This window comes from Poecilia latipinna, unplaced genomic scaffold, assembly GCF_001443285.1.
Source record: "Poecilia latipinna isolate Pla-1442-1.1 unplaced genomic scaffold, P_latipinna-1.0 Scaffold4575, whole genome shotgun sequence".
NCBI lineage: Eukaryota > Metazoa > Chordata > Actinopteri > Cyprinodontiformes > Poeciliidae > Poecilia > Poecilia latipinna.
In genome coordinates, this window is record NW_015117191.1 from 1 (window position 1) to 21,624 (window position 21,624).

The following is a 21,624-nucleotide window of genomic DNA, read 5'->3' on the forward strand; positions in this document are numbered from 1 at the left end:
ACTGCTCATTTCTTCAATGTTTTCTTTAAGTTAAAACTTTTTCCTCACCTGTTAAATCTGAAGCCATTGTTATCTAATTCATAGGATTGAATTAACCGCTAAATATTGCGTCCATTTTTCAGATTCTTTGCGTGACTATGGTAATTTCCTGACCACACATAATGTTGACTCAATGGACAGCAATGACGCAGGTGTGGCGCACGATAAGTCAGGTAATGTCCAGTCCAGTAATTTATATCCATCCATATCAATGCTGCTGTCTCTCGCACTTCTCGCTACTCAGCAGTAGGTGTCAGGTTACATTGTGTTGCATTCAATGTTGTCGGAAAAAAGAGATTTATGCGCTTAATGTTCGATTTCCCATAACCATTTATTGAATTCATAGTCGACAACTTGGGTGGAAACAAGGGTGGCAAGGCTCTCATTTGGGGTGGGAACTGCCACCCCACGCCACCCCAGTAGATCCACACCTGGGTTTTGGATTTTGGTTCCTGAGCTTAGTGATAGAAGGTATGTTTACCTTTGTGCTTGAACACATCAGAAGGATCATCAGGGACACCTGGAAAGATGGCCCTGATATACATAGGGTATCCTTTGTCAATCCTTCTGGTATTGAGATCTAACCTGTAGGGATCAGCGATAGAATGAGATCTACTGTTGGTCCTTTAACATAAAATGTGTTTAAGGATGGGTTAAATTACAGATTTTGTCTAAAAAAGGGGGCAATTTCTACTCGCCTCCAGATGTCCTCTCCACTAAAGAGAAACACTTTGTTCTTCCCTCTCTGTAGCGCTCCCTCCACTTTATGCACACTTGGGGGCAAACCAAGCATCTCAATACTGTAGGGACCTAGCACACTGCTTCCTGTGTTCACCCATAACCTGCTTCCTAATATAACAATAATAATATGATTAAAACTCATAGTCTAACATTTCAGTGCTCTGATAAGCTCTGGAAAGAACACTCCTTACCTGAAAAGAAGTATATTTTTGTGGTCTGAACATCCTCAAAGGCAGAGTCAATGACAGCAGGTAGAGCTGGCCAACTCTGAGAAATGGAAAATGGTCCCTTTCGACCTCCGTCTCCCTTGCTTCGTACCTTCCAGAATTGCCTGTTAACCAGAAATGCAAGATTGGCACCTCAATAGGTTATGTTTCTAGAACATAAGTAGAACTAGCTATTTCCTTACCCATCTTTGAAGAAATGCAGATGTCTCTGAATCACAGTGATGGTGTCAAACTTGAGGATCTTGCAGGGGTCTTTGGTGGGATCTACAGTGGATGGCGTTGTCACTACAGATGAAACAGTTGGGTCCGGTTCTTCTGTGGTGCTGAGAGTAGAATCAGGGCCTGTTTTATTTCCTGCAAAATATGGGAATGTTCTTTAAGGCAAAGTTTTCATGTGTTTGACGAAATTTATTGTGAAAGAGTACTGAGTTGTCCGCTCACCGTAGAGGTACTGAATACCATCAATGTCGTCCTGATCCAGGGAGAAATCCTCCACATAGCTGTACGAAGGGTACATGAGAGCTCCTCTAATGTTGGAGTGAGACAAACCCAGTGAGTGTCCGAACTCGTGGGCAGCCACCAGGAACAGGCTAATACCTGGAAGATAGCAGGTTAGAAATTTCATAAATCACATAAAATGATAAACGCAGCAGAAATTATTGTATTCATGTTGCTCACCCAGGTCAGGACAGAAACCCCATCTCTGGTCTCTATCATAGCTGTCAGTGGTGGCACACCACAATTTGCCGTCTGTCCTCCCTTCACTAGTACATGAGTGGTATTCCTTGCCCCGGGACACAAAAGGAAAGTGGCAGGCATCTCCATCCGAGGTTCCTCCAATTACAGCAGTGTCTGGACAAAAAGACACAAAATAACTGTGGTTAAACAAAGCAACAAGCCTCTATGGCAAGACTTTCACGCCTTGTGTTTCCTGTTACCCACCACGTTTGGGACAGATGCCATATTTCTTGTCTGTGTCATAGTTGCTAGTGGTGGCACACCAACGTTGTCCGTCAATGCGGCTGTCGGTGGTGCAGCTCTTATACATCTTACCCTGGAAGATGAAGGGGAAGACACAGGGGGCTCCATCCGCATTTCCGTCAAATGTGAACAAGACTATGAGGATTACAGTTGAAAGTGTAGTTGGACGAGTTCCAGTTTTCCTTCACAACCTCATAAACATAATGGATAACTTCAGGCTTGTCATTTTTGTTATGCTTACGTTCACTTGGGCAGAATCCGTATTTCTTATCTTCGTCGTAGTCAGCTGTGGTTGCACACCAGGGCAGGTTGTCGGAACGGCCTTCGGTGGTGCAACTGGTGTACGATTTCCCCTCGAAAGTGAAGGGGAAGTGACACATGGCGCCTTCCGCATTGCCAAAGTAAGTCTTCACCACTGAGAAGACAGATTGGATTGTATGTTAAAGGAAATATGTGCAAGGAACACCAGAGGAAGGAGGAAGGTAGAAGCAAGTGATTTCTGAGGTGTAGTTACCATTTCCTTTTCCTAGAGTCCAGTCTTCGTCATCATCAAAGTGGGCGTCCCCCAGAATGTCAACACCTGGACGAAAGGCGTGAGCTAAAATGCCATCCTTACCATCAAAGGGAAGTAGATCGCCATGGTCTAAAAAGAACACGAAGCAGCTCATCAATGTTTGATTTTTAGAATTCAGCTTCTTAATTTGTTAGAGTGCAAATGTTTGACTTAGAAATGTAAAAACGAGCACATACCACCTGTTTCAAAGGAGATCATGATGTCTGCTTCGCCTTGAAAAAGGCGGGTAAATGTCAGAGGAGTGACATCACTCCACACCCTGAATGCTCTTGCAAAGACATCATCAGTCACATTGCTGTCCATGTCGGGAGAATAGTTCAGGATCCTGAAGACACAGTGAACTCAAAATAACTATGTGATCTAGTCTGATGGAAACTAATCAACACTTTTAGTCCAGGTCGGTACCAAAACGCTGTTTGTCAATGTTCTCGCATGTCCAGTCAAGGGATCCGGGTCACGGCACCAAATTGTCATGAAAAAAATATTACCTAACACTGTTCAGGTGAAATCACTCAATCAGGTTTATTCATATATTGTGCACCATACAGAGAGTTTGTGGGACAATCAATAATGAAGCAGTTCTGGATGGAAAGCTCTGCCTGGCAGAGTCAACACAAGTTTTATATCAAGGATAAGGAATTCAAAACAAATGGGTGAGACAGTCTGGTTCTCATGCAGCTGTGGGAAACAACTTCCAACCTTGTACATGTAACCCAAATAGTTATTTTGGTGAGAGTTCACAAGCATTTCATATAACAGATTTTAACTTATAGTAATTTTCCACCACAAGCTACAAGAGAGAGTTTTCTGAAACTATAGTTGTGTGTGTAGCACAACATGTCATGATATAATTTGCTTCTGATTTTAGGCACTGAAATGATTTTTATTAAAGATGTAACCTACCAAGGCAAAAACATTTCTGGTGAAATCGCACGAGGCACAGGGTAGTATGTCAGTTTTTATTTTTCTCTTGATTTGCATGTTTTCCAGCAATTTAAGTTATCATTATTTAAACTTCTCTTTGCATGCCGTAGCATTAACCAATGCCATCTGAACATCTATGATTTTTTCTTTGTATAAAGTGCTATTTAAAAAAAAAATCTGAAACTCTGCCTTAAAAACCAATTTATTAACAAGCAAAAGTTTTTTTTATATTACAAGGACATATTTGGTAGAATAAACAATCTCACTCTGTAATCATTAATGTAATGACACATAGTATTTCTTCCTTCCACTCACCTGTATGTAATATCGTTATGGTCCCATTTGGGTTCCCCGCCATATACGTTGTAATTGGCCACATCAGGAACACCACAGCGAGGTCGCTTCATGGCCTCCAGTGTCAGCTTGTCCAGTTCTCCAGTCTCCTTCAGACCCATCTGTCTCTGCATCATCTTCAGAGACTTTGCTATGGACACCTTGGACCGGAAGTCACCGTGCTGCTCCGTCGCCATGTAACCAAACTTTTTCAGATAACTCTGTCAAAAAGGACAGAGCACATCAAGAGCTCAGCCAAACACTCCCATTCTCAATTTGTGTTTTGTGACATTTATAAATTGCTTTCATAAAAAACATCTGTAGCTTTAATTTAGAAAGTAAAAATTTCCATTAACATTGTGATATCAGTCTCTGTTCAGGTAATTTTTTTCCCTGAACAACTTTATTAAAACTCTGTTCTGGGAGTCTCAGACTATGCAAAGAAGAATAAACCATCTGCTACTCACTTGTGCCAGCTCCACATCTGCCACCTTTTTGACGATGTTCCCTGGGGAGGTGACAAGGACCGACTTGACAGGACGGCTCCATCCGTTCTGCACGCCTATTCCCAAAAGTAAACACACCACTAACGCACAGCACCTCATGGCGAGCTCTGCTGCGGCACAAAATGCAACAAAAATGCTAAAACTAACTTCAAAGACAGATAATCAAGTGTGAACCAAAGTCAAAAGAAAAAAAATCTCAGAAGATCGGCAAAGTTTCCACTTCAGTGATGTCTTCTGTGTTTTGGAAGTTGGTCCCTGTTGCTGCCTGTCTGAACTGTGCTGCTGGTTGGGGTTGTAGATGTTGTATTTATACAGAGTAGAGTCTTAGTCATCAAACCCTCGCTCCCGCCTACTGTAACATCAGTTCTGTGCAGAAATTTACAGGCTGGGGAAATTTCCAAAACATCCACAGGTAACACTTTATTTCACGGCTTGTGAATAAGACTGACATGATACTGTCGTAAACACTTGTCGTAAACATGAATAAGTCTTCATGAATATTTATGACTGTTGTCATAAAGTGTCATTCAGTAAATTATGACACTTTTAATACAAAGTTGACATTATTCAAAATGTCTTTGTTATGACAACTTGACATTAACCAAGAAATCATGATCTGACATAAATTTGTTAGGAAAGTATTACCGATTAAACTTTAAAAATTAGCTTTACGTGGTGATGTTATATTGCTCTGACACTGTTTAAATTTCTTAAATTAATTGATCCTAAAGTAGTGCAATACACCATCTCCACCAGTGAGAGGCAGCAGTGTACAAACAGGCGCACAGTGCCTTGGTCTTCTTGGTAAAGAAGAAATCTATCATCTTGTGGGGCCCATAGACATGAATTACTCATGTTCATGACAGGTGTTTATGACAGTGTCATGTCAGTCTTATTCACACCCCGTCAAATAAAGTGTTACTCATCCACATTTATTTCATACCTACTAACTGAGTGGGTAATAAGTTTATGTTTTTCTTTCTTTTTAAACTTTTTCCATGTAAAGTGTGACTATTTATCTATTGCACATCAAACATTTTTTTTGCTTCTTTGTATAGCACTGCTAAGAAAACGCTCCTTATTAAGATTTTGCTTCTTACTCTTCGACAGATATGTAAAAACAAAGTAACCCATGTATAGTTGATTAGATGATCAAATCAACTTGCATAAATTGTTTACATAATTGTGTGTAACAAATATCTGCTTCCACATTTTTCTATAGAGTTCTGCTTCCTCTGTTTTAGAAGCTGGATTGCAAAATTAGGTCAAGGATAAAGCAGAATAAGAAAACTGTGTTCTGATGCTTTATGTACTCAGTCCCTTGAGTGTCTACTTTTGTTTGATTAATAGCAATAGTGATGGAAACTTTACTCAGTTTCATTAAATAGACTAAAAGTAAGAGATAGAAAAGGGAATAAAACAGCTACCAAATGAAACAAACATTATTATTAAGTTTTTTCTCACAGTTTCCCTACATCAGTGTGTGTTTGGTCTGATTTTTGAGAACTATCTATCTCCTCACTGTAGCTGTTGATGCTATAGTCCACTAACTTCACTCAGAAATTACCCAGATCATAAATAATGACGCACACTTGTTATTTCACAGCATATGTTACCTCACATGTTTTGGTGATGTGCCTTCAGTCAAAAGTGTCTTTCTCATGCAAGTTTCTTCCCATATATTTCAATAACATTTCTCTTATTAAAAAACAATTTGTGTGTTGAACTATGAACGTGACAGATAAAAATAAGAGCATCACTATTGTGGGTGATGCAAGATGGATATGTAAGATGCATGGTGGTAGACAGGGCCGACCCAAGGCAAAAGCAAACCAAGCAGCCATTTAGGGCCACCCCTCAGTTGAGCTGATTTATTTATTTATTTAGTATTAATTTCTGTCATTATGATATCAAAGGCACAAATTTCAATATGAAGTGATTTGTTTTTACAAAAATATATATTTGATAATGTATGTAGAAATCATTATTTTATGGATTAAAAAAATAAAAATTTCTGGGGCCCCCTGGTGGCCGCGGCAGGTACCGCACACTTCACCGGTAACATGAGCTGCTGTGCAATGAGCAGAGCGCATCCAAACATCCAAAGCTCCGGTCAGAAAAAGCAAAACGATGTCTCAAAAAAGGACTTATCCTTCAAGGAGGGAAAAAACAAAAAGATCAGAAAAAAGCCAAGATAAAGGTTTGTTTTAATGTGCCTTGGTAATGTAATGTAATGTAAAAGATTAGTAAAGCTACTAGCTTGATAGCGACCTGGAACGGTCCAGTTCAACAGCCAAACATTTATGCTAGGCTCTTTGTGTTTGTGTGAGACTGAGTTTAAACTTTAAATGAGTTGATTCTCATGGTTGACTCTGTATATTTCTGAGATATTTTTGGCTTCAAAACGCCGTGTTTGATAACGTTTGGTAACAATAATAAAAAATTCTCGATGTTTGACATTGTGTAGCAAAAGGTTTTTTACGTCAGGCTACACAGCTGCTGCATCGATGAGCTGCTCTATGCTGTAGTTGAGGATATGTTGTTTGCTGCTGAGCAGAATCATTTTGTGGCGAAAACAAACATTGTTACATCAACTTCTAAGTTATGTGAAACTTCTGTTAAAATTATTTGAAGGCTCAGAATCAGCCCAGTACCGGTACCGGTCCACATTCTCAGGGGAGAAAGACTCACCTGGTATAAATTAAATTTTTAGCTATTGGAGTTACACTTAAGATAAATTTATTTAATCAAAGAATGTCATGAATATGTGTGTAGGGCTGCACCGATTGCAATTTTTTGGCCGATCCCTGGTTACTGATCTTTAAAAAGCCTGGTCTGGTGATTTTGATTTTAGCTGATATAATTTTTTTTGGTCTGAAATGTCGCTGAATATAGCAAGAAAGTCAGTGAGTTGAAACAGTGGGGTGAATATTGTAAATGTGGAGACCTGACCTGTTGGGTCGGTCTGTCAGTCAAACCTCTCACTGTAGAGCAGAAGAGGACGGAGGCTGATTTTTAAACCTTTGCTGATAAATATTAAGATTAGGGGATAAGATGGGCATTGTAGTCATTTGGGTTTTTTGTATGTTTATTTAGGATTCTGTGTTCTGTTGAGTCTCCTTGTTGTCCCATCTACTATTTGATCGTCCCCAGCTGTCTGTTGTTTCTCCTGATTATCTTCATGTGTATTTAAACCCACCTGTGTTCCTTGTTGGGTCCTTGTCTTGTCGCATCTAGTCTGCCGTCAAGTCTGTCATTAGTTTTTTAACAGCCTTGTCACTCAGTTGGATCATACTTCCAAAAATTACTAAATGCAATATTGTCACAGTTTTCATCAAGCTCATGTTTAGTAACAGGAGAATCAATGAAACCATATTTGATTGTCATCTGTTTTAATTATTAAAATGATTTGTCTAATCCTGGTTTATGTTGAACGTCAGTGGTTGTGTTGAGTTTTTTTTTATGTCATAGACAGATTTGACAATAAAGACATTTGATGTTTTAGTGTCTTGAAAGTGCAGTGCCTGTTGGGGCGTTCACTTTTTCTTGGATTTCTAATTGGCTCTGATCTCGTATATTTGGCTACATGTTGAATTTTAGTTCTGCAACAAGATTAAATCTGTTTCTGCTGTGCAAAACTGATATATCTTTGCTAATCAGACTACAAATAATAGTGAAACTTTCTAGAGTCTAAGTCATAAAAAACACCATAATCTACAATTAAGAAAACCAGTAACAAACATTACATTTTGATGGGTGCCATCATCAATACACATCAAATATGTTGGTCAATGTTCATTTTATTTTGGCCACTGAAGACAAATATCCTCCTCTGATGCACGACCAAATGGTCAACAACCAATGACGCAGCATGGCTCATCGCGCTTTTACTTTGAAAACCGAAACGCAAAATGAAGCAGTCCCGTGATCCAGGTAATGCGAGGCATTGTTTGTTGCCAGTCACGTGGTTCTCAACAAGATGACAAGCCTTGAAGCGGGGCTTCATCGGACACACCCCCTTTTTATTCGGTACAAGCTTCGCATCCTGGATTCAGATAGCCCATCACTATTAAATTAATCATTTCATTCCCTAAAACCTGGGTCCGCTGAGTCTGCCTCACCACCTTCACTGCATATCATGACAGAAGAACCCGACCAAAAGTAACTGCGGTGAGGAATGCAAAATAGAAAAAAAAATATCATAATCTACAACATGGACCTTGCACATTGGAATGAGTTGATATCTACAATTAAGGACTACGTGGAGATTTTGGCAGAACCATACTTGGCCTTCAGACGCCTTGGGGTCGCCATCAGACTCCTGTTTTTGCAGAAGGACTGGTCCGACCATCTCCCGTCCGTGCGGTTGGTGGAGCTTGTAGTGGGAAAATTTAAGGTTACTATGATTAGCTTAATCATTAAGATCCTTCTGAAGCAGGTTTTCTGAGCTTAACATGACAATGGCGTCATTGGCCTTAGCAATACAATGAAGTCATTGAATTGTTCCTTTATCTCTCCTGGCTCCTAGTGAAGAAGACACATGTGTCTGTTGTCCAGTCTGCTGTCTGTCCTGTAACCAAGTAGATTACCGAACTATGCGATCTGAATGAACCTCTACCTATAAAACTGTAAGCTGTGTTCTGCTCGGGACTCTTTCTCCTGACTGCGTTCAGTGAACGTTTGAACACTGTTGAGCCTTCGAATAAATACTGATTAAGAATATATTCTTTGTCTGGTTCTTGAAACAGTTTTGCCTCACTCTTTGTTAAAGGAAAATTTCCACAACAATTTGCAGTCACGGAAAGGATCCGGCGAGGTGGAGAGGTCAAGGGCGACAAGAGATCGGATGCATTGGCCAATCTGAGGATTTTGTCTTCAGTTCACCTCCAAATTGAACGAGGGGAGCTGGAGGTGTCGTGCCTGTGACTGCCGACCGACCGGATCCATAAGAACCTCAATAAATTTATTGGGTGAGGACTGTTTCAATTGTTTGTTTGTTTTTTTCATATCTGCTGGGACAGGCTCCTACTGCTGGTGAGCAAAACTTAACTATCTAAGGCGTAGATAGTGGGTATTTTTAATCTTTTTCCACATTTAATGAAAGAAAGTAACTATCTAAAAGTCATATAGTGGGTATTTTTAATCTTTTTCCACCTTTAACGAAAGGAAGTAACTATCTAAAAGGCAGATAGTGGGTATTTTTAACCTTTTCCACCTTTAAGGAAAGAAAGTAACTATCTAAAAGGCAGATAGTGGGTATTTTTAATCTTTTTCCACCTTTAAGGAGAGAAAGTAAAGATAGTTACTTTCTATCTTCTGATAGAAAGTAACTATCTTCTGATAGTGGTTTTGTGTTTGAATGCAGCTGCCCTTTCACCTTTAAACACACTCGGCTTGGTAGGTTGTCGTCAGTTTCATTTTGCCGTGAGATATTTGGCCAAAAAGAAACAGTGAATTCAGTCGCGAACAAGTCAAAGCTACATCCATGATGCTGAGCACCTAAAACTTTAATAGGTAAAGTCCAACTTCCTTTCAAAATGTGGCCTCTGAGGCGGACATCAAAAGACTGATTAGGGCCCCATGGAGGCTTGGGCCGGCCCTGTCTGCTCTTCACTGTAATTGTTGCAGGTCCCAGGTGGAGGGACAGGCGGGCAGATCCAAATAACCTGTTTTAACAGGAGAAACGAGTGAGCCACAGGAGAAGGTGATGCTGTGCTGGTAGCTCTCATCCGAATGGAGGGAAGATTTTTCCACACAGAACTGTTGCACCGTCAGTCCCGTCATGTCTGCCATCTAGTGGCGCATTTGTGCTACTGCGTGACATTGCCCCAAACATTTCAAAACAGGGTAAAATCCTAAACTAAGATCACAATTTAACCAAAGAAATGCGACCACACTTTGTTTGGTCACATAAACAATGTGGGGGTCACATAATTTCAATGTTTGAATTTCAATTCTTATTTCTAGAAATGCCTTGTAGTTTGTACAATTTATTGAATAAAATACAAATATGTGTTCATCAAATTCCTTTGGTGCATTTTTCTGATCAGATTAAAAATTTCATCAGAGTATTTAAGGCTTCACTCTGTGTTCATTTTATTTTGGCCACTGAATAAAAGTTACCAAAATAAAGGCCAATATATATATATATATATATATATATATATATATATATAATATATACATACAATTTCTGGAAACCCAGCATGTTAAGTCTTCTGGTAAATGGTTTTTGTACAACGACCTGTCTCGGAAAGCTAATTGGACTATAAGAGACTTTAAGAGATTTTTTTATTGATTTTTTTCACCATAATCCTCATTATGCCATTTAATATAGTTGATCGGTGGAACTCTGTTACATTTGTAGTAAAGAATGAATAGTAATCATGCTTCTTATGCACTTTTCAGCTGCTTGAAAAAAACAAAACAAAACAGATTTTACATTTTTCAGTCTATATCAAGAAAATACACAGGCAGATGTAATTAAGCTGCTATTTCATTAAGACTCAGAAGTCATTGTGGTGTTTAAACACTAGGGGGAGACGTGCGCACATTTGATGATGATGAACACAGGCTTTTGTGTTAGTTACCCTACGTTACCTGGCGTCTTTCAGTATCTGTTTAATAAAGCAGTGCAAGGAAGAAAAAGTATGGAAGAAAGAAATTGATTTGCCATATACAGCTTTTTTTTTTCAAATATCATTTCAGCCCTGTCACTCGCAATTTAGAAGTTTCACATGAAAGTAAATTTATTTACTGGTTTATTGAATGAAGGCAGATGTGTATCAGTTTCTTGAAAAAGTACAATATTGTATAAGACGGATGAAAACTTATTTTGAGTAGACTGGTTTGTTTGGTTGTTGCTTGTTTGAATGGCGACAATTGTTGAGTATACATAATACCCAAAACTGTAACATTTATAGCCTGAGCTAATTTGCAATGCATCTATTCAGTCGGCAGTCCTTAACATACTCAGTCATTGTTAAAGAAGCTGGCTGCACAGAGCGTGCTGTCTCAATGCATAATAATGTGAAGCTTATTGGAAGAAAAAGGGGGGGATAGAAGAAGACTCGCAAGGCGTGGAGGTAGTGCTTCACGAGCTACCAGACATATCCATGAATGGGCAACAACTAGCACTTTACTTGAGTTAAGCCAGTGGAACCCAAAGTCTGGGTGGAGACCCCACTTTGGGTCANCANTTTGTAATTGTGGAGTGCTAAGATGCAAAGATCAACCTAATTAATACACATGACTAAAGTAAAGCATATTGTTACTATTAACATTCTTATAGTTTGGCATAGCTTTAGAATAGATAAAAGCATCATGTTGACCCATGTGTTAGCTGTTGTTGCTGCTTATGTTGTCATTGTTCCCCATTTGTAGCTGATTCAAAGAGCTGAAGTCCCCAGTGTAGAAAAGTTTGGAAAATAAACCACTCCTGAAACAGAGACAACTTCATAAAAATAGTACCTGAGCTAAAAAGAGGGCTGGTTTATGGAACCGACTAGTTTATTATCGTCTTAAAAATGGTCAGTTTTTAACCTGAAAATAAAGATTGCATTGCCTTACATGCCTTAAATGCAGAAGGAGCTTCAAGCAAGAACAGAGTAAATATATTGTGCAGCATATAGAAATATTTTTCACTGAATCAATATTTTTTATAATAGAAATAAAAGGTGAATGGACTTATGCAATATTTGGATTTTCTTAAACTTTTTCATGTTTTCTTTTGTATCAAAATACAAGCTTTGTGTTTATTACCAAGTGCTCATGAAGCCACTTTGGTTTTCTGCAATATTAACATTCCTTCTTTGCCTTTGAGGGGCATTTATAATCTGAAGTGAAACTCTCTCATGGTTTAAATGCAAAAAATAAACATTCATTAACATTGCGACACAGATTTCTGTAACAGGTCTTTAGTTTCCTGCGCAGCTTGACTGAATCTGGTTTTGGGAGTCTGTGTCTATGAAGACAAAAAGAGCCATCTGTTTACTCCCTCCTGCCAGCTCAGTATCAATCACAGTTTTGATGTCGCCACAAAGAGGGAAAAGCAAGATGCTGAACACGCATTCACGCAAATGAAATCTAAAGGATAGAATCTTATAGTAAGGCACAAGAAAGTGTAATATTTTAACCAGTAAGGGTCAGACAAAATTTATGTTAGTGTGTGGAAGATTTAGCTTTTTTCTTCCACAGAATCCACACAGATTCATGCTATTTTAATATTCTGAGTCTATTGTCTGACTGTTGCAGCTGAAATTGAGACTCATTTGACAAGGCAACATATTTCCAATTTGTCACTGTCTAATTTTGGTGAGTCTGTGTGAATTGTTGCCTCACTTTCCTGTTCCTACTTAACACTTGTGCTTGGTGTGACAGTTTGCTGTAGCCAATCTACTTCAAGATTCAGTGTGTTGTGTGTTTACAAATGTACATAAACATTACTTGCTTAATTATTTATCTTTATTTTAGTCTGCCATTCTCCTCTAACATCACCAATGTATATTTGTATACATTCATCTGCTTCTCACTGACCATCTTCATTTTGTCTAATTTCTTTCTAAGTTTTTCTAAATAATATCTTGCTTCATTGTTTCCATGGAATGTTCTTGTTTTATGAACTCCACCAATTTCCACAACATGATGCTTCCACCACCATACTTAAAGTATTTGCAAATGATAAAGACGCTGACAAAGGAAGAATGTTCTCACATAATTTTTATTGAATTGAAAGCTGGAATATTTGTACAAAATTATTAGTTTTATAAATAATTTTAATTAAGGAGACACAGAATGTCTTCCAGTGCAGTTTATGGCTTTGAAACCATTTTCAGAAAAACTCATAAAACCACACAAAACAAATAGGCTCATGGCATAAAATAATAATTTTAGATATTGTTATGAATACCAAAATAAATATTTGAATACTGACAAGGGTCTGAACCAGACAGACATGAAATTTCATCTGCAAATCCAGAGTTTTACCCAGAAAGCATGTGTTGAATTTACTTGTATGGGTCTCAAATTATAGGCCACTATGGTCATCAGTTCACAGCATGTTAGACTGAGTGCAAACAATGGTTGTTTGCCTTCTGGGCCTTTGACTTGCATTCAGTCCAATGCTGTATGAGTAATAATCAGCCAAATTCAACAGAAGTTAGTCGTTCACATTGCATAAAGCACATACATCATACAAAAGGCATGATGAACAAACACTGCATCACATTCTTTCAGACACCTGCACAAAGAAACATTTGGTTGCTCCAGCCTCACTGCCCATCTGTGCATGTATCTCAGTTGTTATTTCTTGATTATTTTGGGCATTTCAGAAGATCGTACTTCACATTGCCGGTGTGGTCCACCACCCTGCCAGAATTCAGGCGCCAGTAGAAAAGATCTCTGCAGAAGTAAATGTTGCCTGAAAGAGAAACGTTGATGTTACAACCACCACAATGTATGCCATGTTTTGTTGAAGTTTGTGCATTTGTGTTCCCGAGCTTAGTTGTAGAAGGCATGTTTACCTTTTTGCTTGAACACATCATGAGCATCATTAGGGACACCTCCAAAGCTGGCTCTGGTATATTTGGGGTATCCTTTGTCAATCATTTGGGTCTTGAGATCAAACCTGTAGGGATCAGAGATAGATTGAGATCTACTGTATGTCCTTTAACAAGATGGGTTAATTTATAGATCTTTTGTCTTAAAAAGGGGGGCAATTTCTACTCGCCTCCAAAAGTTTTCTCCACTGAAGAGAAGCACTTTGCTCTTCCCTCTCTGTAGCGCTCCCTCCACCTTCTGTACACTTGGGGGCAAACCAAGCTTCTCAATACTGTGGGGACCTAGCACACTGCTTCCTGTGTACACCCAGAACCTGCTTCCTAATGTAACAATAAAATATGATTAAAACTCTTTGTCTAACATTTCAGTGCTCTGATAAGCTCTTGAAAGAACACTCCTTACCTGAAAAGAAGTATATTTTTGTGGTCTGAACATCCTCAAAGGCAGAGTCAATGACAGCAGGTAGAGCTGGCCAACTCTGAGAAATGGAAAATGGTCCCTTTCGACCTCTGTCTGTCTTGCTTGATACCTTCCAGAAATACCTGTCAACCAGAAATGCAAGATTAGCACCTCAATAGGTTATGTTTCTAGAACATAAGTAGAACTAGCTATTTGCTTACCCATCTTTGAAGAAATGCAGATGTTTCTGAATCACAGTGATGGTGTCAAACTTGAGCATCTTGCAGGGGTCTTTGGTGGGATCTACAATTGGTGACACTGTCACAACAGATGAACTAGTCGGATTAGGTATTACTGTGGCGTTGAGAGTAGGACCAGGGCCTGTTTTATTTCCTGCAAAATATGGGAATGTTCTTTAAGGCAAAGTTTTCATGAGTTTGACGAGATTTATTGTGAAAGAGTACTGAGTTGTCCGCTCACCGTAGAGGTACTGAATACCATCAATGTCGTCCTGATCCAGGGAGAAATCCTCCACATAGCTGTACGAAGGGTACATGAGAGCTCCTCTAATGTTGGAGTGATCCAAACCCAGGGAGTGTCCGAACTCGTGGGCAGCCACCAGGAACAGGCTAATACCTGGAAGATAGCAGGTTAGAAATTTCATAAATCACATAAAATGATAAACGCAGAACAAATTCTTGCATTAGTGTCGCTCACCCAGGTCAGGACATAAACCCCCTCTCTGGTCTCTATCATAGTTGCCAGTGGTGGCACACCACAATCTGAAGTCTGTCCTCCCGTCATTCGTACATTGGTAGTATAGCGTCCCCCGAAATACAAAAGGAAAGTGGCAGGGATCTCCATTTAAGCTTGTCACAATTACGGTAGTGTCTGGACAAAAAGAGACAAAATAACTGTGGTTAAACAAAGCAACAAGCCACTGTGGCAGGACTTTCACACCTTGTGTTTTCTGTTACCCACCACGGTTGGGACAGTAGCCAAATTTCTTGTCTCTATCAAAGTTATCTGTGGTGGCACACCACAATTTGCTGCCTACTAAACCGTCACTAGTACATGAGTGGTATTCCTTGCCCCGGAACACAAAAGGAAAGTGGCAGGCATCTCCATCCGAGGTTCCTCCAATTACAGCAGTGTCTGGACAAAAAGACACAAAATAACTGTGGTTAAACAAAGCAACAAGCCACTGTGGCAGGACTTTCACGCCTTGTGTTTTCTGTTACCCACCACGTTTGGGACAGATGCCATATATCCCGTCTGTGTCATAGTTGCTAGTGGTGGCACACCAGCGTTTTCCGTCGGTGCGACCGTCGGTGGTGCAGCTCTTATACATCTTACCCTGGAAGATGAAGGGGTAGACACAGGGGGCTCCATTCGCGTTTCCGTCAAATGTGAACAAGACTGTGAGGATTACAGTTGAAAATGTCATTGGATGAGTTCCAGTTTTCCTTCACAAGCTCATAAACATAATGGATAGCTTCAGGCTTGTCATTTTTGTCATGCATACGTTCAGTTGGGCAGAGGCCGTATTTCTTGTCTGTGTCGTAATCGGCTGTGGTTGCACACCAGGGTATGCTGTTGTTTGCACCTTCAGTGATGCAGGTGGTGTACGATCTCCCATGGAAAGTGAAGGGGAAGTGACATATGGCACCTCCCGCATTGCCAGCGTAAGTCTTCACCACTGAGAAGACGGATTGGATTGTCTGTTAAAGGAAATCTGTGCAAAGAACACCAGAGGAAGGAGGAAGGTAGAAGCACCTGATTTCTGAGGTGTAGTTACCTTTTCCTTTTCCTAGAGTCCAGTATTCATCATTGTCAAAGTGGGCTTCCCTGTCAATGCCCACACCAGGAGAAAAGGCGTGAGCTAGATCGCCATCCTTACCGTCAAAGGGGTATGGGTCCCCGTGGTCTAAAAAGAACATGAAGCAGCTCATCAATGTTTGATGTTTAGAATTCAGCTTCTTAATTTGTTATAGTGCAAATGTTTGACTTAGAAATGTAAAAACGAGCACATACCACCTGTTTCAAAGGAGATCATGATGTCTGCATCGCCTTGAAGAAGGCGGGTAAATGTCAGAGGAGTGACATCACTCCACACCTTGAAGGCTCTTGCAAAGACATCATCAATCACAGTCCTTTCCATATCAAGAGAATAGTTCAGGATCCTGAAGACACAGTGAACTCAAAATGACTATCAGATCTAGTCTGATGGAAACTTATCAACATTTTTAGTCCAGGTCGGTACCAAAACGCTGTTTGTCAATGTCCTCGGATGTCCAGTCAAGGGATCCGGGTCACGGCACCAAATTGTTGTGAAAAAAATTATTACCTAGAACTGTTCAGGTGAAATCACTCAATCAGGATTATTCATATATTGTGCACAATACAGAGAGTTTGTGGGACAATCAATAATGAAGCAGTTCTGGATGGAAAGCTCTGCCAGGAAGAGTCAACACATGAGTTTTATATCAAAGATAAGGAATTCAAAACAAATGGGTGAAACAGTCTGGTTCTAATGCAGCTGTGGGAAACAACTTCCAACCTTGTACATGTAACCCAAATAGTTATTCTGGTGAGAGTTTGCAAGCATTTCATATAACAGATTTTAACTTATAGTAATTTTCCACCACAAGCTACAAGAGAGAGTTTTCTGAAACTATAGTTGTGTGTGTAGCACAACATGTCATGATATAATTTGCTTCTGATTTTAGGCTGTGAAATGGTTTTTATTAAAGATGTAACCTACCAAGGCAAAAACATTTCTGGTGAAATCGCACGAGGCACAGGGTAGTATGTCAGTTTTTATTTTTCTCTTGATTTGCATGTTTTCCAGCAATTTAAGTTATCATTATATAAACTTCCCTTTGCATGCCATAGCATGAACCAATGCCATCTGAACATCTATGATTTTTTTTTTTGTATAAAGTGCTATTTAAAAAAAAAATCTGAAACTCTGCCTTAAAAACCAATTTATTAACAAGCAAAGGCTTTTTTTATATTACTAGAACATATTTGGTAGAATAAAAAATCTCACTCTGTAATCATTAATGTAATGACACATAGTATTTCTTCCTTCCACTCACCTGTATGTAATATTGTTATGGTCCCATTTGTGTACCCCGCCATATACGACGTAATTAGCCACATCAGGAACACCACAGCGAGGTTGCTTCATGGCATTCAGTGTCGGCTTGTCCAGTTTTCCAGTCTCCTTCAGACCCATCTGTCTCTGCATCATCTTCAGAGCCTTTGCTATGGACACCTTGGACTTGAAGCCACTGCGCTGCTCCGTCACCATGTAACCAAACTTTTTCAGATAACTCTGTCAAACAAGACAAAACACACCAGAGCTCAGCCAAACACTCCCATTCTCAATTTGTGTAATGTCACACATTTATAAATTGTTTTCATAAAAGACGTCTGTAGCTTTAATTTAGAGAGTAAATATTTCCATTAACATTGTGATATAAGTCTCTATTCAGGTAATTTGTTTCCCCCAAACAACTTTATTAAAACTCCATTCTGGGAGTCTCAGACTATGAAAAGAAGAATAACCTCTCTGCCAGGGTTGTAGCACTTGAGATCGTTCTTGGACTCGAGACCATTTTTTGATGGTCTCGGTCTCATCTCGGACTCGACCGCATTTGGTCTCGGTCTTGTCTTGGTCTCGGGCACTGAGGACTTGGTATTTTATTTCAAGTCGTAAAGACCGCAACTGTGAACGTACTAAACGTACAGCATATTGTCCAGCTTATTTGTTAACATCCTTGTTTTCAGTGGACGCAAAACGCACCGATTAAAATCGAAGCAATGACGTGTTTCTGTTACTCTCCCTCCACTCCCCACTCTTCACTTGCACGTGGCGCTCTGAGACATGCGCAGTGGTTTTCTCTGAGCAGTAGAATATGTCTGTCTAATCGTCAGTAATAGGACAGCGCTCCACACATAATAAGAAATCCGATGGCCACAGCTAACTCAGCAGCACTTTGCTTTCACAGACGGTGGGGACAACTAGAGCGAGGGTATGTTTTCTACGCTCCTTCACCTCACATACTTTCCTTCCTCCCCCGTCCCACATACATCTTTCAACCAGACGGCTATTTGTAATCCATAGATGGGGCACAGAAAATGTTTGGGCGTTATCTTTTTAGGGATGGCACGAGACCATTGCAGATTTGTAGCACAGAGATGGAAGCAAAGTAGAACAAAGAGTTTGTTCTCCATTTGATATTGGTAAAATCCATGAAGTATTTAATATCTAGGTGTTTTTATGGAAATATGGATCTTTCAGATCAATTTGAGAAGCAATTTTGATCATATTTCACATTTTATAGTGTCATGTAGCGTGGGGGGCTGGTTTTGATCTTGACCCAGTCTTGACATCCCTCGGTCTTGGTCTTGTCTTGGTCTCGGGTTAGGTGATCTTGACCACAACACTGCCATCTGCTCCTCACTTGTGCCAGCTCCACATCTGCCACCTTTTTGACGATGTTCCCTGGGGAGGTGACAAGGACCGACTTGACAGGACGGCTCCATCCGTTCTGCACGCCTATTCCCAAAAGTAAACACACCACTAACGCACAGCACCTCATGGCGAGCTCTGCTGCGGCACAAAATGCAACAAAAATGCAAAAACTAACTTCAAAGACAGAAAATCACGTATGAACCAAAGTCAAAAGAAAAAAAAAATCTCAGAAGATCGGCAAAGTTTCCACTTCAGTGATGTCTTCTGTGTTTTGGAAGTTGGTCCCTGTTGCTGCCTGTCTGAACTGTGCTGCTGGTTGGGGTTGTAGATGTTGTATTTATACAGAGTAGAGTCTTAGTCATCAAACCCTCGCTCCCGCCTACTGTAACATCAGTTCTGTGCAGAAATTTACAGGCTGGGGAAATTTCCAAAACATCCACAGGTAACACTTTATTTCACGGCTTGTGAATAAGACTGACATGATACTGTCGTAAACACTTGTCGTAAACATGAATAAGTCTTCATGAATATTTATGACTTTTGTCATACAGTGTCATTCAGTAAATGATGACACATTTAATACAAAGTTGACATTATCCAAAATGTCTTTGTTATGACAACTTGACATTAACCAAGAAATTATGATCTGACATACATTTGTTATAAAAGTATTACCGATTAAACTTTAAAAATTAGCTTTACGTGGTAAAGTTATATTGCTCTGACACTTTCTTTAAATTTCTTAAATTAATTGATCCTAAAGTAGTGCAATACACCATCTCCACCAGTGAGAGGCAGCAGTGTACAAACAGGCGCACAGTGCCTTGGTCTTCTTGGTAAAGAAGAAATCTATCATCTTGTGGGGCCCATAGACATGAATTACTCATGTTCATGACAGGTGTTTATGACAGTGTCATGTCAGTCTTATTCACACCCCGTCAAAGTGTTACTCAACCACATTTATTTCATACCTACTAACTAATGAGTGGATATAAGTTGATGTTTTTCTTTCTTTTTAAACTTTTTCCATGTAAAGTGTAACTATTTATCTCTTGCACATCAAACATTTTTTGCTTCTTTGTATAGCACTGATAAGAACAAGCTGCTTATTGAGATTTTGCTATAACATTTCTGTTCTTATTAAAAACAATTTGTGTGTTCAACTACGAACTTGACAGAGAAAACTAAGAGCATCTCTATTGTGGGTGATGCAAGATGGATATGTTAGATGCATGGTGGTAGACAGGGCCGACCCATGGCAACAGCAAACCAAGCAGCAGCTTAGGGCCACCCCTCAGTGGAGCGGATTTTTTTAGTAATAATTTCTATGTCATTATAATAAAGACACAAATTTCAATATGAAGTGATTTGTTTTTACAAAAAATTTATATTTGATAATGTATGTCGAAATCATTATTTTATTGAAAAAGCAAAACGATGTCTCAATAAAGGACTTATCCTTCATGGAGGGAAAAAAACAAAAACAAAAAGAACAGAAAAGCCAAGATAAAGGTTTGTTTTAATGTGCCTTGGTAATGTAATGTAATGTAAAAGATTAGTAAAGCTGCTAGCTTGATAGCGACCTGGAACGGTCCAGTTCAACAGCCAAACATTTATGCTAGGCTCTTTGTGTTTGTGTGAGACTGAGTTTAAACTTTAAACGAGTTGATTCTCATGGTTGGCTCTGTATATTTCTGAGGTATTTTTGGCTTCAAAACGCCTTGTTTGATAACGTTTGGTAACAGTAATAAAAATTTCTCGATGTTTGACATTGTGTAGCAAAAGGTTTTTTACGTCAGGCTACACAGCTGCTGCATCGATGAGCTGCTCTATGCTGTAGTTGAGGATATGTTGTTTGCTGCTGAGCAGAATCATTTTGTGGCTAAAACAAACATTGTTACATCAACTTCTAAGTTATGTGAAACTTCTGTTAAAATTATTTGAACGCTCAGAATCAGTCCAGTACCGGTACTGGTCCACATTCTCAGGGGAGAAAGACTCACCTGGTATAAATAAAATTTTTAGCTATTGGAGTAACGCTTAAGAGAAATTTATTTAATCAAAGAATGTCATGAATATGTGTGTAGGGCTGCACCGATTGCAGTTTTTTCGCTGATCCCTGGTTACCGACCTTTAAACAGCCTGACCAGCTGATTTTGATTTTAGCTGATATAATTTTTTTGGTCTGAAATGTCGCTGCCTAGCTGCAACTGTATCGATAGCAGCTCTTCTATTCAGTGTTTGTAGCTTTTGGCGCAGCTCCGCTCCTGCTAGTAGTAGCTTCGCCGCTTCAGTTCAGCGTTAAACCGGCTGATGATGGTCCTGTGATTCACTTTGTCTGGTGTCTGATTTTCTAATATTTTATGTTTTATTGAGGATTTTTGTACATATGTTTTGGCAGTTCTGTGATCATGTTAAAGCAGCAACTTATATTAAAAAGTGTTTTATTTCCGTTTTGAAAGCTGTCCGCTTCCATGGAAGGACAACAGAAAATCGCTCTTATAAACATGTTATTACTAAAATTACGATACCCTCACTGTGTATCCCTCTGAAAAATGATCCCATTTAAATAAAGAAATCCCTCCATGGGTGATACCACGATTGAGAGCGTTCATTTTATAGTGTTAACACCGGAGCTGTAAGTGGTCCGGTATGAAACGGGTGTGATAGAACAACGGAACCATAGCATTTTTAAATTTCAATAATCAAAATACCAAAATTGTTTCCTTTGTTTTAAATGGTTTATGTCAGTCTGCCTTTGCCCCATTGATACGCCCTGCACCTTAGCGGGTAAAAAAAAAATAAAATAAAACGTCGCGCACTATGGCAAAAGTCTGAAACATGAGAAACTGAATATAA

The 21,624-nt window shown here is 39.4% G+C and overlaps 2 protein-coding genes and 1 long non-coding RNA gene across 3 annotated transcripts; 1 reads left to right on the forward strand and 2 right to left on the reverse strand.

Annotated features, from left to right (window-relative positions):
• Positions 1-933: 933 nt before the first annotated feature.
• Positions 934-4,031, reverse strand: LOC106942812 (matrix metalloproteinase-9-like). The gene is made up of 9 exons (XM_015026149.1): positions 3,802-4,031; positions 2,739-2,887; positions 2,503-2,631; positions 2,230-2,403; positions 1,950-2,123; positions 1,686-1,859; positions 1,449-1,604; positions 1,190-1,361; positions 934-1,111 (listed from the first exon to the last, which is right to left on the reverse strand). The coding sequence occupies exons 1-9, from the start codon at positions 4,014-4,016 to the stop codon at positions 934-936; spliced, it is 1,521 nt and encodes a 506-aa protein (XP_014881635.1). The 5' UTR covers positions 4,017-4,031.
• A 1,773-nt stretch (positions 4,032-5,804) lies between these two features.
• Positions 5,805-17,065, forward strand: LOC106942811 (uncharacterized). The gene is made up of 3 exons (XR_001423727.1): positions 5,805-5,815; positions 12,736-12,745; positions 16,963-17,065. It is a non-coding gene; the product is annotated as an uncharacterized LOC106942811 (long non-coding RNA).
• LOC106942810 (matrix metalloproteinase-9-like) lies at positions 13,026-19,197 on the reverse strand. Its single transcript, XM_015026148.1, has 14 exons — positions 18,755-19,197; positions 17,384-17,622; positions 16,317-16,465; positions 16,081-16,209; positions 15,808-15,981; positions 15,528-15,701; positions 15,264-15,437; positions 15,000-15,173; positions 14,763-14,918; positions 14,504-14,675; positions 14,286-14,425; positions 14,053-14,203; positions 13,847-13,950; positions 13,026-13,743 (listed from the first exon to the last, which is right to left on the reverse strand). Exons 1-14 carry the CDS (start codon positions 18,890-18,892, stop codon positions 13,637-13,639), a joined length of 2,181 nt encoding a protein of 726 aa, XP_014881634.1. The 5' UTR covers positions 18,893-19,197; the 3' UTR covers positions 13,026-13,636.
• Between the last annotated feature and the right edge of the window lie 2,427 nt (positions 19,198-21,624).

Excerpts from the sequence above, each read along its gene's own strand:
- LOC106942812 (XM_015026149.1), bottom strand. The coding sequence starts at position 4,016 with ATGGCGACGGAGCAGCACGGTGACTTCCGGTCCAAGGTGTCCATAGCA. Across the intron at positions 2,404-2,502 it reads GACTCTAGGAAAAGGAAATG|TGGTGAAGACTTACTTTGGC; the intron begins GTAACTACACCT and ends CTGTCTTCTCAG. Across the intron at positions 1,112-1,189 it reads CTGCATTTCTTCAAAGATGG|GCAATTCTGGAAGGTACGAA; the intron begins GTAAGGAAATAG and ends TCTGGTTAACAG.
- LOC106942810 (XM_015026148.1), bottom strand. The coding sequence starts at position 18,892 with ATGAGGTGCTGTGCGTTAGTGGTGTGTTTACTTTTGGGAATAGGCGTG. Across the intron at positions 16,466-17,383 it reads CATAACAATATTACATACAG|GATCCTGAACTATTCTCTTG; the intron begins GTGAGTGGAAGG and ends CTGTGTCTTCAG. Across the intron at positions 14,426-14,503 it reads CTGCATTTCTTCAAAGATGG|GTATTTCTGGAAGGTATCAA; the intron begins GTAAGCAAATAG and ends TCTGGTTGACAG.